General features: G+C 39.8%; 2 protein-coding genes across 4 annotated transcripts in view; one reads left to right on the top strand and one right to left on the bottom strand.

Annotated features, from left to right (window-relative positions):
• Positions 1 to 8715, bottom strand: part of dagla (diacylglycerol lipase, alpha) — a 34444-nt gene extending 25729 nt beyond the window's left edge. The window contains exon 1 of one of the 3 annotated variants that reach the window (XM_087173907.1): positions 7915 to 8715. The gene's annotated coding sequence lies outside the window, so the exon portion shown is untranslated. The remainder of the gene's footprint in view (positions 1 to 7914) is intronic. The other 2 variants (XM_023405960.2, XM_023405961.2) reach the window with 2 other exon arrangements.
• A 6123-nt stretch (positions 8716 to 14838) lies between these two features.
• Positions 14839 to 16191, top strand: polr2l (RNA polymerase II, I and III subunit L). Its single transcript, XM_023405987.2, has 3 exons — positions 14839 to 14982; positions 15456 to 15560; positions 15927 to 16191. Exons 2-3 carry the CDS (start codon positions 15466 to 15468, stop codon positions 16033 to 16035), a joined length of 204 nt encoding a protein of 67 aa, XP_023261755.1. The 5' UTR covers positions 14839 to 14982; positions 15456 to 15465; the 3' UTR covers positions 16036 to 16191.
• Positions 16192 to 16863: the final 672 nt, after the last annotated feature.

Genomic DNA, 16863 nt, shown 5'->3' on the forward strand with positions numbered 1-16863 from the left:
AGCTGTTTATTTCAAAGTTGATCCGCGTCACAGCTGCTGCTCAATCAATTCAAGGTCATCTGAGAGAATAACACCAAGGAGTCACAATGTGGTTTCTGGAAAAAATGCTGATTGAGTTTGATAAAAGAAGAACAACATAATTGAGGAGAATATGCTGATCATTCCAAGAGGTGTATCTGATGTTTAAGTGTCTTTCATCAGCTCAAATCACACCGATTCTTGCAATGTAACTACAGCTTCACTACATAAACTTGGTTTAAACTGTGGTGCACTGACATTATGCGAGTAAAAAGTGGATATATATATATTTTTTTTAATTATTTTATTCACAATTAGAAAACTGCATATATTCAACAGATAAAGCATGCACCATGGTGTGAGCAATTTAGACTGTGAAATAACCCATGTACGTATACCCGATCTTCTACCGGTACTCCATCAAATAGACCAATACAAAAGCCACCAAATCCTACCCAAAAGAGGGTTAAAGAATATTTTTCTGTGCAATAATTAATTAAGTTTCAAAAAATACACTTAAGAAGTGTTGAGGCCTCACTGCACACACTTGGACTATTGCAAATTATGATACCATTCTGATTATTTCTTAACTAGAACAGAGCAAAAGTCAACACGTTTTGACACACATAGCTGACTAATTCAACTTTCACAGAAAGCATCCACTTCACACAAAAAGATATAATTATCAGTAGCTTGAGCCACACCTGAATATTTCTTTTTATTGTGATGAAAACCTTGCAAATCCATTTGACAAGAAGCTGGCCAAAAAGAGGAGGAAAATGGACAGGGGGAACAAATATCTACCACTATGAGGACAACTGGATCCTACCCAGCACATTTAAACATACAGCAATGTTTAGTTTAAATAAGTGGATCTCACATTTTCACTTTACAAGACATAGTCTATATGCATACCATGGTTCTATGGCTACCATAGATCATGTTCTGAAAGCATTTCCTGTCCTACATGTAAATACACTTTCACAACACACAAATTTTTCTATTACTGTCAATATTGATTCAACTAACTTGCTTTGCTCATGTAATTGAAGGGATACCCTCCATGATTTTCTTGATTATGATGCAGTCAGGAAAAAAGCAAATTCCAAATCAATCCACTATTGATGCTGAGGGAATAGTTGAGAAACTATTAATGAGGTGAAATTTCAAACAAGTTTGTATTTTTACACTTCCTTGGGCAATAAAACATTCAGTCCCAGCACCTGAAGCTGGCACACACCACACACCCTGCTGTGTTTATAACCTTAGATCAAAAGCACAACCTAAATGTCTAAAACCTGACCTTTAGGACAACTCTACAATACATACAACTCCTAGCTGAGCTGCTGTCCCTGACTATGCTACGATAGGCTCCCTGCACATGGCATGAGTCATGCAAACTCTCAACTCCCATCCTGAGCTAGTGACGCCGACTGAATCCAAATGACATGTGTTTTGTGAAAACACTGTGACATATTCCTGCATGTGAGCAATGCTTTTGTGCTCCACACAGCGTGCTACTGTGTGCCAGGCCCTGGCCCGTACCCACGTGATGCAACAACAATGATGTAACAACAATGACAGGGCTCCCCATCCGTCATTATGGGCTTTGTCTTTGACATAGACTTATTGACACAAACAGGGCGCTGGCATGCAGCACAGCATCTTTTCAATTGTCTGATGCATCTTCTACACATCCTGTAACTTGGTAAATCCCAGAACGATCATATTTTCACTTACAGGTATAGCTGCTCAAAAAAATCTATTTCTGTTATCTGTTTGTTCACTCAATACGCACACATATTCCTCATTGCAAATAAAAGGTAGAAGTTTAAACTCACCTGGTCTCACTGCTCAAAAGAGAGCACTGTCAATATATCAATACATCACTCCTGAGGAAGCCACAGATACTGGACCTGATTCTAAAACCCACACGAACAGTAAACTCAAGTCCCATCTGATCTCAGCACTGTTGCATATTCCTTGTTTTGCAGAGAGCAGGTTGTTCTGGTATGGCTGGCAGCGGGTGTTTTAGTATCCTCCTCTCCTATATAACCCACAGCGAGTCTGCTGCAGCAGCAGCAGCACCATCAAGTCAAGCTGTGGCACACCAGCCTATTGGTTAGTCTCTTTACTTTCTATCACATTCTCTCCCTCTGTCACCTCTCAGCTGAAGAAGAACATTTACTTTGTCTTCCAAGCATCTCCACACACACACCTAGATGAGAGCATATCTTATGAACTGGTTTGAGAACAAACAGAGGAGAAATACTAATCCATTATCAAAACAGGCAAATACAGATCCCTCATCTTACTGCCGATTAATATGCTACAACATAACCTTAAAATTAAATATAATAAAACAGGTCTTTTTTTCCAAGTTTGTCACTTTGCCTTCAGACTAATGAAAAACAACTCTACTACTTTTAACAGTAGAGTAGTAGTAGTAGTAGTAGTAGTAGTAGTAGTATCACGAGACACCTTTCAAAGTGATAATCCAACCATAAACTACAGTATATTTGAATGTCAAACTAACACCCCCTGTAAGCTTAAAGGATCATTGTACACGTTTGTTATTTCTTGCTCAAGCTTTGGTCAGCTGGACTTGTGTTAGTTACAACAAATTCCAATAGAGCCCAGTTTTCATGTAGGGACATGTATAAAATTTTCCACATAAACCTCTTGAAACCATCATCAGGAAGAAGTTTGTATAGATGTTTTCACGCTTTCTTTTTGCTATGAGAGCTTGTCACCAGTGGAAACTACGAGGCAGCTTTCAGTGCCTCAGGAGCTAAGTGTTTGATATTCAAAAGACAGATTTTTGAGTAAAGCATCACTTCAAGCAACTTTGTGTTTACTATTAGTCTGAACAGTTATATGACAGACAGGTCCACACTTTTAGTCTGGCACTAAAAACAGGATATGTGATTTTCTTACAAGCAGGGAAACTTCACTCATGTAGCAATGTGCCCTGTATTTTTCAGCACTTGATTAAACAAACATGAAACAGTTCCCCTTTCACTTTGTCAAGGGGGTGATAGTACCGGACAGTATGCAAATAGGCTGCTCTGCTCTGATGCGTTGAGTGTGCTCTGATGAAGACTTTTTGTCAATACATCACTCCTGAGGTCACGACACGCATTGACGTGGGCCTCACCTATACTTCCGTAATCACAGTGATCAAAATGTTCTGACATAACATTTGACAAATATTAATTCCATTTCTGAAACGCATTCCCTTGCTCATACAGTATGTTTGTTTTGCTTTGCCTATTAAGTAATAGACAGTAAATACCCATGAACTACAAACTAAATTTCATTCATGTTTAACGAACCACCTGTGGACTTGTTGTAATTATCAGTAGGAGACCGATTCCCTCACTTGTTCTAAATTCAGCCTAGTTATGCACATACATCTCTTCGCGCATTTATATGTCAGCATGGAATACACCAGCTTTCAGCACGATGCACACTGGAGATGAGTAGAGAATCTATGTAAATTAAGGTGTGTCCAGCAAAACAAAAGTGAACGGACTCCAGTAATACATCCTGGATTTATCTAACATTCGCTGCAGAAAAAAAAAAAGTGCTGCAGTGTGGACGTCCTGTGCTGATCCATGGGATGTGGCGTGGTGCTTTTATTTGTTAAATGAAAGATGTGTATCTTTTAAAATAGCTAAGAATCTCTATGTTGTAAATTCACAGAGCAATGTTTTGAATGCCATGCAGTCTGTACACACATTATGCAAGGATGTGGCTTTGTTGACAAAGTTGATAGACCACACGCACATGTGAAAGTCTGTGTTTTTGGTCACATGTTGAAATACAGGGTTCAGCCAGAATTGCTTTCCAGACAGGACTGACTCACATCAGTGTCATCTGATATCCCACAATTAATTGGTGAACTACTATTTTCTATTAAGCTCTGTTGGCACACATTCAAGTGTACAGTTATGCAGTGACTTCCCTTTCCTGAAGGTAGCTTGGTATGATGTCAGAAGCGATAGGTATCAACAGGAAAGGAAAAATATTTGTTTGGGGGAACACTGAAGGCAGGCTCTAGAGGACCTGACATATAGTGAGGTCTTGGGCATGATCCTGGACAGACAGACTACTAAGAATGACAACAGAAAATGCTGAGGTTACACTGGGTTGGCATGATGGCGCGACTGAAGCACAGTCCCACATCTCTCTATCTCCTCTGCTCTCTGTCATATATCCATCTGCTCCAGTCTCTCTTTTTCTGCCTGGGTCAGTGTTACACTCTGCTCAGATCAAGATTATCTCCAGCATTTGTCACATCGCTGGCTCTGCTCCTGCTGTCTCCCACGATCCCGTCTCTCCCTATTCTGTCCATCCTGAAGAATCGCCCCCTGTCCTATCTCCATCTCCCCCTCTGCCTTTCTCATCTTCTGTCTTCCCATCATCATGCTCTCTCCTTCTTCTCCTCCTTCCCACACACTCATTCAGTATTCATATTTTAGAGGACATTTATGAGCATGAAAACGAGCGTGTGCATCTGCACCATTTTCAGTGCAGAGGAAACCTACATATTCTCCCCTAGCTTTCCCCTGTTCTCCTCCTCCTCCTTATCTAGCTAATCCAGATTCTGGTTTTGGTTCGCATTGCTCATCTTTTTTTAGACTGAAAGCCATGTGCCACTCACTCCTACTCTCCCTCTGCCTCTTTCTCCATCTTTTTCTCCCACTGCCACCCACTCAATCCCTTTCACCTCTTCCCACTCCATTTTCTCTTCTTTCAATTGATGTGATAGTATGTGCACTGCAGATTGCATGTGTGTGTTTGTGTGTATATGAATGTTTTTCTTTTGTGTTGGGGTGGTAACATATGTGCTCTGCCAACCTGTCTGTGGCTTTCTGCCACAAACCACGTACAGATCTCTTTGTCGTATCTGATCAGATACTGAAAATAACTGCAGCAGTTTTGTCCATGCAACACTACAGCAGCCATAGGTTTTTCAGCAGGATGCTGAACGTATTGTGGTACCTTTTCCACACAGTTGTCTTGAACAGTTGTACACAGTAGATTCTGCAATACATGCACATCTGATCGGGAGGGGAAACACACAAACACACACCTGCTTGCAAAGCACCTGCCAGATCATCAGTATCATCATTAATACTGTCTCATGGATATCATCACAGAGTGATGCCAGTTTACTTATTTGGATCACCTGTCCCATGATGCACTATCAAAAAGAACAAGTCTATAATGAAGGTGCATGCTATGATAGCTACATCTCCACAAGACACAGGGAGGACCTTACATAAACCAAACTCTTGTACATGCACCAGGTATAACAGGTTATTGGCAACTCAAACTTGGCAATATTGATCACCTTGGTACATCTCGAGAACTTGCTTTTTGCAAGCACCATGTCTGACAACTGAATACACAGAGGTTACAGGAATTTGTTTCCCATGTTTTCCAAATTGTTTTACGAAACACTGCACACTACTGCTTAGAGAATAATCCATTTTCAGTCCACTTCAAAGAATTATCTGTTGGTAAAATGCTGTTTTCCAATTAACGTGTTTTACATGATACGGTATTAGAAAAATGTTCTCTGCACACAGACAACAAAATGAACTTCAATTTTAAGGGCCCGCGGCACTGTATTTTCAAACTACAATAACTTCGTACCTGAGTTAAATATTTTGAGTTTAACTAAACATGTTAGGTCTCCCTCATATCATTCCTCAGTTTAGCCGATATGTGCAAATATATCAGTTGATGCAAGGGAGTTACCTTAAATGAATGGGTGATTGTCTTGGTGGTTTTGTCTGAACATCTTCAAAAAAAAAAAATCTTCTCTCATAAACACTCACCTACACATCACGTATGCAGAAACCGTGACAGATGAGTGTTGAACTGTTCAGATCCTATGAGCCTTCGTCTTTTGATCCAATATTTATGTCCATTGTTGGTCCATAAAACTCCTACTTTAAATATTCCTTTTGTACATGGTGTTTATTACAACATAGACGTCAACATCACAAATGACTAAATTTGTTCCATCATTATTGTTGGTTGTTACCTGCAGAACCATAATAATCATATACTGCAAAAATATTCCACTTTGCTGCTGCTTCATTCAAAAGAAGTGTCATTTGTTAAACTACCTTCTACAACACAGCATTAGGTCCTGCTACATCAAATTAAATTAATAATTCTGTAGTGGAGAAGAGGAGCCAGTTTTATGGCACAGGAAGAGGTGACGCATGAGAAACTCTCACACACTGACGGGGAAAACAAAGGAGATCTGCCAGGACTCACTGGAGGCACTCAGTTTCCACTAGGGTCGTTTGCAACATACTTCGCCTTACTCAGTCTCAGGAAAGCCAGTTCAGTTAATTCAGTTCTTGTTTTTTTTTTGCTTGCCCCTAGAATATAACCGCAACCCAGTTAAGTGGTGTTTTACACCTGTCTTTGTCGAGACTTCGAGGCTAGACAGTTTTTTTTTTTAAAAGCCAAACCAATGATTGATGTACACCAAAGTTTCAGACCTTAACATAGCATCAGTGAATGCAAACCATTTACATTCAAGTACAGAGTTTAAATATGGACGGTATGTGGAGTTAGAGCAGAGAGGTGCAAGACACTGATGACAGGCTGTATTTCAAGGGCTCTTTTTCAATTTAAATTTGATCAAATATGTTGTATACTGAATGTAGGCTGGCCAATACTTGATAAGCTTAAGGGTAGAGGCAGGATTACAATGCAATCTATATAAAATATGTCATAATATATAAATATGTAAATAGTAAAAGCTGGGATATAGTCCAGTACTCATCCGTGTGCCATAAACATCTCAGTGCTCCTGATCATAACACACTCATCTGACACCTTAGCATAAAACAGAAGACTACATCGAGTCCATACTACAGCATGTGCCACATTACGCATAATGAGACACATTCCTCTCATTCTGCTTCCCTGAAGTCATTATATCACTCTCTTCAATTGGAGTATCATATTACTATTCTGCAAAGCCACACACTCCAACTGACACCTCTGGTCATTTATGCTGAACCATTGCATAGTGAAGGCATTTGAAATGAGTGGCATGAGTGTAACTACAACAGAGACATCCACAAGTAGAAGTTGTGCGAAAAGGAGGGCCCAAATTATCAGTGAAATCTTCTCAGTGTGAATGATAAACAGGTGTGACATTCCCCTTGCTGTCTCTGCTCCAGGTCCTTGTTTAAAAGGGGAAGAATGTCATCTACTGCCTAACCAATGGCATATAGTCTGGATAATGTACAATATGATAATGTATGCATTAGTCTGGTTAATCTCCCTGTACTCATGAAAAGACCAGTGGACTGATCAATTGGCTAATAACTAAGCAGAAAAACAAGTCAACACAAACACTGGTAATGGAGTCTGATTTAACTTAGTCAAGATTTTTGCCAGTTTACACCAACTGCACCAAGAAACTGTCACACCAGTTCGTGCCTTTGTAACTTGTGACTGGCATGTCTAATCATTTTGACAGTTTATAACATAAATTGACTGTAAAATAACGGACAAATAAAGAAAAAAATCACTAACAATGCGGTTAGCTGCAGCCCTCAGTATTAATATGTGCAACAGCATCCAAACGTGCGCCTCCAACAAGTCGACCATCAGAAGCAGCGGCAGCATAATGTCTAATCTCATTTAATCAGGACAGCTGCTTAAGGTGGCATCCTGCGGGCCTAGCTAGGAGATGTGGCCTAAGAAATGTGTCTGAAACCGTCACGAAAACATGAGCTAAAAAGCCGGGTCACACTGTCCGAGCCGCGGCGGGCTGACTCCCCTGCATGTGCACGTATCTTAAGGCATTTTATCAGTCAGGTTAGTCAGCCTCCTCATCCGGTAGCTGCCGCTCACCTGTATTTTGACGATGCCTCGCCAAGACCCACTGCATCGGTTCCGCTCGCTCTCCCATATCCTTCCAACTGCCGACCCGCCTCAGCCTCGCTCTCCCCGACACGGGCTCAGGGTTGGGGGCGATGAATTCATAAATGTCTCACCGATAAAAAAAATAAATAAAAGAAATTACAACAAGCGTATAGACGTCATTACAACAGGCGGATGAATGGACACGGAGATATCAAGGACCCGGAGCTTCCTCGGTTATCTGCCGGGTGTCAGGCGGACCTGATACATGGCATCAAAGAGCGTGATTAATTACACGGTCGTTTTCAAACCGCTGGCGACTAACTGCTCAGTTCTCTGCTTAATTGCAACACGTCGTCAGCCGTGGCAGTTCACTGACTGTGGGTCATTTTCACGTCCCTCCGTCGGAGCTCGGCATGATGATCTATATCCACAGGAGATAACAATCCCTCAGGTTTGACCGAACAAGACGAGTCCTTCGTTTCTCACGTTGTATTCAGTCAGTCAGTGGCTGGTGTGTGCCATCAGCCGGACAACTCCCGAACCCCAGCTCGGAGAGCAGCCAAACGGAGGTAGCATTTTCCGAAAATCTGGCCCATCCCATCGGACATTTCTCACACAGGGAAAATACGTAAGAACTGGCTATTCCCCTTCCGTGTTTGGCAGCGCAAAACCCGCTTTGTTTACGCACACCTGACTGTTTTTTTTTTTTTTTTTAAATGGTAGACCGCAGACACTTTTGAGATCCTACGGAGAAAGGGCGCCACTGGTGGTTTGTGAATACCAAGGAATCAGATTCAAAGAGAGCAGTGTTTGTCGAGAGGATGCCGCTCCCCTTTGTGAAGTCTCCCAGAGAGACCCCGGGGGGGCTTGACACTTATTCAGTTATTACATAGCCTAGTTTGGGGAAGCTGTTAAATATGATAAATATAACATTGGCCTAACGCAGAAATATTATTTGATTGAGTCCTGTTGTGCCACTGCACATGCGCAGTTAAGTATTTACCCAAAGCAACGTAAGTTACCACAGCAACGAAAGAGAGACCCACACTTGTGGAAAATAAACATGGATTTTAAGGAGCATTTTGTCCAAAACAAACACAAACCTATATACAAACATAGAAAATATCACGTAACAGACCCAATACATGGATAGTTTTTCGTAATTACCTAAATGTATCTAGTGAACGTGTCCTCACACATTACATCAAGAGAAGATATGAAATTGAGGTGAAAGGGGTAGGTGGGGCTTGATGTTTGATTTCCTGAGTTGTTTTTGAAAGTTTGGGCTCATATTTGACTCGCTTTGGTGGTGTCTTCGAACCAGTGCGCATTTGACCGACAACTCCTTACTTCCCGATTCCTATCTTGACGTACTATGCTCCTCTTTGGATGAACGTAGACTGGGCGTGGATCAGCGTCACGCCATAAAATCTTAACATGAAGATAGGTACTGTCATATGTCAAAAATGCAGGCGAACAAGTAGAGGCTGAGCCAACAATCTACAGAGATGAAATGAATGCGAAAAACCTCATCAGAACATTCAGCCTCGTCCAGTCACGGGGACTTGTCACTTTCACACAGCCTGTTGCCAAGAGTGTTGACCTCAGGGTTAAGGGTTATTTGACAGACACCCCCCGTCCGAAAATAGATCTAAAGCTGCCTGTATTTGGTGCGTCAACTGCATCAGGTTTCGTCTAATCACTATGAGATATTGTTTGGGGAATAAAGGCTGTAATGCAAGAAACAGATATTGCTCTGCGTATTTGAAATGTATAATTCTCACACTAAAGCACATTTGCATAGACATTGGTATAAACTTGATGCAGATGCAGGATGATTCCTCTTCATACAGGAGAAAGCATAGACAGGAAATTACTGGATAAGGGGTACAATAATCTTGTGGGAATTGACGGATGATGGTGGTCAGTGGTGTCACTGGGTTATGTGTTGGTCTGGAAAAATGTAGAAAAAGTTGAAGTCCCTTTATACTACTTTAATTCTGCCCTTACAATTACATAACAATGATCTGTCCTTGTACTGCATTTGTGACCTGTCTTAGTACTGTCTGGGTCTGTGTGAGTGCTTTCTGATTTGTTGCTTTCAATCAGTGGTAATGCCCTTCTGATATTTTTTTTCAGGTAAGTTAAAGACAGCTCTTACTCAGTGAAAGCTGGATTGGGTCCAGCCTGCACAGGATAAGCAGGTATAGAAAATGAATGGATGGAGACAGTGAGAGAGAGAGAGAGAGAGCAACTGTGTACAGTACATCCAAGTTCTTGTAACTATTAGCCCATAAGAATAAACTGAATGAATGAATTAGTAATTATTAGAATTATTCCCTGTGCAGACTGTATTAAACATATGTGTTTTAATTAGGAGGGTATTTACACCCATGGATGAACAGTGTATGATCTGTAGCTCAGTCACTCAGCTCCAGCTCTGAAAAAAATGTTTGGATCTATCTCTAAAAGGGGTTGTGATTCCTACCAAACACCTCCAAACACACCCAGTCAGCCCTTTAACCTGAGCAACTGTTTAATTTGAAATCAAATGTGCTTGAGCCAAAACAGTCAAAATATCCTTTTTTCAAATACTTACTCCTATTATTTTAACAAGATCCTTTATGTAACATGTATTATACCTGTTTTTTTTTTTTTTTAAGGATAATCATTTAAATAACCCTTATTACAGCCATAAAAATCAAACTGGATTAAGAATGTTTAAAAAAAAAAAAAAAAAAAGACTCTAGAACCAGGATGTGACCAAAGGATGGACTACCCCTATTTTGAGAACCAGATGGTACATCCCAGTCTCTCCTCCTCTCATTCTCCTCCCTCCTGCTTTCAGTGTCCTCCATCTCTCCGCTTCCTCTGATTTTCTTAGATTAAGGACATTCTGACTTCCAGAGACTGCTGCTTCTTCCTCAACCTGTCATTCCTGACGTCTCTGCAGCACTGTTGGAGAGGTATGTAATATCCATATTTCTTCTTATCACATCACTGCAGGATTTAATAGGAGGCATTTTTTGTAAAGATGTGTCCATCCTACATTCTGTAAAGTGCAAGCTGCCATGATGTGTTCATTAAATACCAGTAGTATTTATTCCTCTTCATTCTTTCCCCTCATTTGTGTTTTCACTGATTTCCTCTATCGCAGTCACTGTGGTTCTGATTTCTCTCCTCCATCTTGTCCTCCGTTTATAGCACATATGACTCATGCACTTTTAAAGTGGGAGAACAGAGAGCAAGCCATGGAAAGAGATTGAATCTTTCTGTTATTTCGTCTGGAATAGGCTCTTGTCTGGGTCAAAGGAATATAGATTCAGTCCTTGACTATGAATAGGCTCTGCAGCTGCAGTACCATTCTCCCTTCCTCCATTACAAAACTAACAGATTGTTCCATGAAAAAGCTTTGAACAGGAAGCAGCCGTAACATTATGTCTTCAGTTGACAATTATGTCACAGCTGTTGTGACCAAAATAAACAATTCCCTGTCCTTCTGAGCATCGGAGTGTTCCCATCAATGTCATCTTTTTCCAAGGTCACATTTAAGGCCCCACTGCCACATGACTGCTTCACTGCTGTACAGTGAATACATTGATATTAAGGGCTCTCTCATAAGTCAGTCTCTACAGTCAACAGAGCAGATAACAAGATGTCTGAGCCTAATTTAGAAGGATAATCTGGCTGTGTTGGTTTGCCGTTTTTCCTCAGTGAAGCAGCACAGAGCTGACCTTATAAAGACTCCTCCTGACCAGACCACACCTCTGCCTCCGAGTCCATGGAAGCCAAGGCCAAGTCCGGAGCTCCAGCGCCCAAGGCAGCATCTAAAGTAGAGAAGAAGGAGCCGGCAGCCCCACGCAAGGCTGACCCTGCACCTGCAGCCCCTGAGCCTGAGCATCCTCCTTCCCAGGATGGAGCAGCAGAAGCTGAAGCTGCAGCAGCAGGTGACGAGGCTGCGGCCTGTGGCACAGACTCTCTGGAACACCTGAAACCCTTTCTCATTGGTGGTGCCGTTATTGCTGCAGGAGCCATCTTGCTGGGAGTGTTGCTACTGGCGAGGAGAAATTAGAGTGTCATTGCTGATTGGTTCACAGACTACCATGGTACAAATGGGGGATGGGGAGCCACTGTGAAAATTACGTTGTTTTTTTTTTGTCGGCTTGCTTTCACTTGTACTGAATCAAACCATTCAAGTTTTGATCAAGGCTGTATATGGAGCATAATTACACATAGCATATGCATGAAGTTGCTTAAAAACTGCATCTGAACTCTAATAATCTATTTCTTAAAAAAAACAACAAAAAAAAACTCACTGTAGTACTGAGCTTAAAGGCCTAAACTCTCTAAAGGTATCTTATTCAACTACTTTATCTTATTTAATCCAGTTTGCACAAATATTGACATAATCTTGCAATATTTGTACATTCTTGCACCGGAAAAGAGCTTGGTTCACTTTACGAAAAGATCATGAAAACTGTATTCATAATGTTGAAACTTATAGATATACTATAATACTGGTTATCAGAGTTGTTGTAGGTTTTATTTTACTTTTAAATAAGACAGAGTGAAATGATAGGCCTGAAAACAGGTGGGAATATGCATTATGATCGATTGCACATATTTTGGCAACATTAGTGCCTAACCGAAGGGAATAAGTTTGTCTTTCTTTAGAGTACCCGGATAGAGACACTGCATCCCTACATATCCAAAAAATGTCAAACAGAGAACGGTACAGAGCAATTTAAAGGATAAACCTTTATAGAGACAGAAAATATAAAGCATGCAGTGATTTATGGATAGGATGTAGGGGATAAAACATGTATAGTATGTGGCAGAGAAGAATGGTGAAGTTATTTGCTGCTGTAGAATAAGAAAGAGTTTTATTTTACTGTCAAATGATGTCAGAAATCAATAACCTTTCATGTCTTACATAATAGGCACAGTCGTGCTGGTTCAATCTGTTTACATCTTACAGTAGATATTTAGCTGTAGCAGCCATTAGAGTTGCAGTATCAGGTTTAAAACTTGTTGCCAAAACTTGGGAGTTGTTTCTGTTTTTGCTTTGCTCCCCATATGTGGCTATAGGGAAAAAAAATGATCTTGTTTTCAAAACCTCATTAATAACAAAGTACAACTATAATGTAAGGCGCATCCTAGGTTGCTAATACAATGACAGTGAAGTGTAGAAGAACTACTGCTGTACAGTTTACTCAAAGGAAAAAAATTGCCAAGCAGTCACAATTCTGTTGCTGCATATACTCACCTGTACAGCTGTACACAATATTATCCACTCACATGTAAAGCTCATGGGTCCCTGTTGCATACATAGATAGCAAAGAGACAGTTCTGACATAAATCATTACTTGATTTTAGTTGTAAGGGTATATGAACGCCTTACCGACCACATATATTGTACGAACATACCACATTCACCACCCGAAACACATCCAAAAGATAGTATGCCAACACCAAAACAAACTTCACCTTACATTGTACAATACAGTGTACCAAAAAAAGAGAAAAATCTTATTTTCATAAATTCAACAGCGTATAAATGCAATAATTCAGATAGGACTCATCATTTAGCACATGTGCTGTAGCAAGTTAAATTAAATAAATGATGATGTAATAATGTTGTTGGTGATTATGATGTATGATGTTAGTGATGGCAATGACGGTGATGTTACAGATGATGATGGTAATGATGATGTTTTTCATGGTGACTGTAATGAAGATAATGATGGTTATGATATATTTTTGATATATTTCTAACATTTCCTTATGCACACTCTCTATGCCCCCCAACTCCTTAATGTAAAAAAAGGAAAGAGGTTGTAGTCCAACCTTTATTAAAGGCAGTGAACCAGCCCAAGTGAGTATTTCTTTGATAATAATTGCATTCTTTATTCAAAGTTATTCAGAATTGGTGATTTGCAGATAGCTGCAAACAGCTCTATGAATTAACTAGAGGTGAAATTGTCTTTAAGTTAAGCTGACCATTCATTTGAGCTATTGTAATTAATTTATAGTGTCAGACAATATAATTGTAAGGATATATGTCTTAATCTTAAAGCTACCCTACTAAATCTTTGCATCTGTATTCTGTGATTTATGTTGAATGATTTTTGTTCCAATCTACATTTCCATTTTCAAATATATGATTTCAGTTCACAATCCTCAAAATTCAAAAATTTTAAATGTTTAAAGGCTAAAAATTTGGAGACACAGGCTTTGCATCTGACAACAGCAACAGAAATATGTTATCTATATAATATCCAATGATACCCACTGTCAAATGAAACCTTTCATGTTTAAAAAAACTGTATTTAATTATCTTACAACACAGTGCTTCTGTAAAATATCTTGCAGCAGTCAGAACATGTCTAAATAACCACATTTAAAGCATACTTTCTAAATATATTTACGTGTTTGTGTAAATATAAAAAGAGTGATAATTTTTATGTGGTTATTTTTACCCTAAATGATCGATATCTACACTGGCCTACAGAAGCCCTTATTAGTCAGCTCTATTGTCCTCTACCTGTGTGAGCTATGCTGAGAGTTCGTTGAAGTCACTAAAACAATACACACATAAATCATAAAGATATAGGCAGTAACCAGTACAACAAGACTCCAGCGAGTCTGGGAGATGTTAAAAAAGTATGCACAGTCAGTCTGTACTGTACACACTCTTACAGCTCTGCTGTCTGCTCAGCCAAAATGAGTGAAAACAGCATTGCACAACATTGAAGAATGGTTGATGTTGACTCAACTTTATGGTATTTGGAGGGTGCAGTTGGTTGTGCTGCTAGATGTTTCAAATACTTTGTCCATCCCATTTAAATCAATGAGGCTGTGACTAATAAACGGTTTCAGTTTATCAGTACACATTTAAGGAAGTTGTGCTTTAATTTTGAAGGATGTGAACCGGAAGCCTTCTTACTGTTGTTGCAGCCGGTGCAAACGAGGGAAGCCGCCATCACTTTCTCGTTGCTAGTTTCTCTCAAAATAACAAAACAAATTTAAAGCTTTAAGTAAACTAGCCTTGTGACGGTGAGTAGACACTATGACATTTTTAGACTTTGTGTTCCGACTGGTAAATAACTAACTGTCAACAAGTTACTAGTGGCTAACGTTAGCTAACAGTATACTGTTGTGCTAATCGCGTGGCTACAGTCTATGGGCGAGCTTAAACCGTGTACCTCTAAATTCAGATGCTACTGTAGATAAAGACTTATTTTTGTGTTAACCCTTTCAATCAAAACGTTCCCATTAACGCCAAGTTCTGTACTTAGAATCTTTGTAAAAACACTGAAGTTAGTAACCCGACACAATACTAGCTAAAAGGTAGTGTTTTGCGCAAACTGCTCAAACAAATCAAAGTCACCAAAAATGGTACTTGTATGTTAATGAAATGGTTTCGTTAGCATTAACCAGTTAATTGATGCTAGTTAGGTAGTTACCTTGCAAGCGTGACAATCATTTCTCTGATAGTGATGTTAACAGAACGATGTGCCCGTCTCTAGGTGATCTACAATGATAATCCCTATCCGGTGCTTCACGTGTGGGAAGATCGTGGGTAACAAGTGGGAGGCATACCTCGGCCTACTCCAAGCTGAGTATACTGAGGGGTAAGTTAATGTCCTCTGGTTTCGTTAGTAGTTGTTGTTCCTGGTAGTGTGTCAATAACATGGTTAGTAAGGCTGAAGTCAGATCCAAGACAAATTACAAAGGCTTCTCTGCATCCGTGGGAGCAGCTGTGCCAGAAGAATTGTCTGCAAGTAGTCTTATTGAAATTCACAACACAAGCAAAACTTGAAGCCTATTCAGTTATTACATTTCCCCAAAGGTTTTGAGCTGTTTACAATCAAACCCAGGACGCGATTTAGGCTGATATTGTCAGTATTGTCTGCAGTAATGTCCATGTACTTCACTTATTTATTATTATTATATTAATATGCATTAGGACTGACTTTACCTCCTCTCTCCCTCTTAAGTGACGCACTTGATGCCCTGGGCCTGAAGAGATACTGTTGTCGGAGAATGCTCCTTTCACATGTGGATCTTATTGAGAAATTGTTGAATTATGCTCCGTTGGAGAAGTGATTGTAACTGGCTTCCTCCAGGAACTGCATGGACTTTGGGGGGCTGTGGCATGGACATATTCATTTTATTATTTTGATTTGTGACATGTTGAGGACATTAATTGTGCACCTATTTGATTATACATTTTTTTCTAAATAAAGCTGTTATATAACATTGCTACCTGTATTACTGGTTTGTTGAGTTACCCTGATATTTCTTCTGAAACTATATGAAAATTAGTTCTCACGCTTGTGCTGCATCAGTGTGCATTGAAGCGAGGTGTCATCCTCAAATCTTGGAGAAAATGACTGGACACATCAAACCATTGGAAAACTGGGTTAATCAAACTGTTTTGCAGTGCACATGAATCACTGTCTCTATCAATATTAACAAAAGTACATAGTCCCTTAGGTGCTTACCGGTATATGAACATACACGTATAGGAAATAAAATTACTAGATGATTTTTGTGGTCTTCAGTGAGCATATGTAATAGGACCTAAATGCCTGAGGAAATAAAGCACTGGAATTATATTTTCAGGAAATGTTCTTTAATTTGTAGGTTTAATACAAAAGAAAGTGATGAAAACATTACACAGTATTACAGAATTTAATAAGAGGTGTTCCTGTGCATGCAAGCATTGAGCTCTGATGTCCCAGCTATAAATCTACAACCACATTTTTTTTCATAAAACAGGAAAGCGTCCCAGTATGTTCAGATGAACAACAAAAAAAAGTACACTTTAGTCTTTTGGAGATACATCTTCGGTCTCACCTTAGATTCCTCCAGATTTCTATACAACTTGAGGCAGAAACACATAAGTCCTGTCTTCACTCTGATCCACACATG

The sequence above is a fragment of the Seriola lalandi genome, unplaced genomic scaffold (assembly GCF_002814215.2).
Source record: "Seriola lalandi dorsalis isolate HSWRI2012SDOR001 ecotype SW California unplaced genomic scaffold, Sedor1 jcf7180002054291, whole genome shotgun sequence".
In the NCBI taxonomy this organism is placed as follows: Eukaryota; Metazoa; Chordata; class Actinopteri; order Carangiformes; family Carangidae; genus Seriola; species Seriola lalandi.

Coding starts and splice junctions, on each gene's coding strand:
- polr2l (XM_023405987.2), top strand. CDS start 15,466: ATGATAATCCCTATCCGGTGCTTCACGTGTGGGAAGATCGTGGGTAAC. Junction 15,561..15,926: donor CAAGCTGAGTATACTGAGGG/GTAAGTTAATGT, acceptor CTCCCTCTTAAG/TGACGCACTTGATGCCCTGG.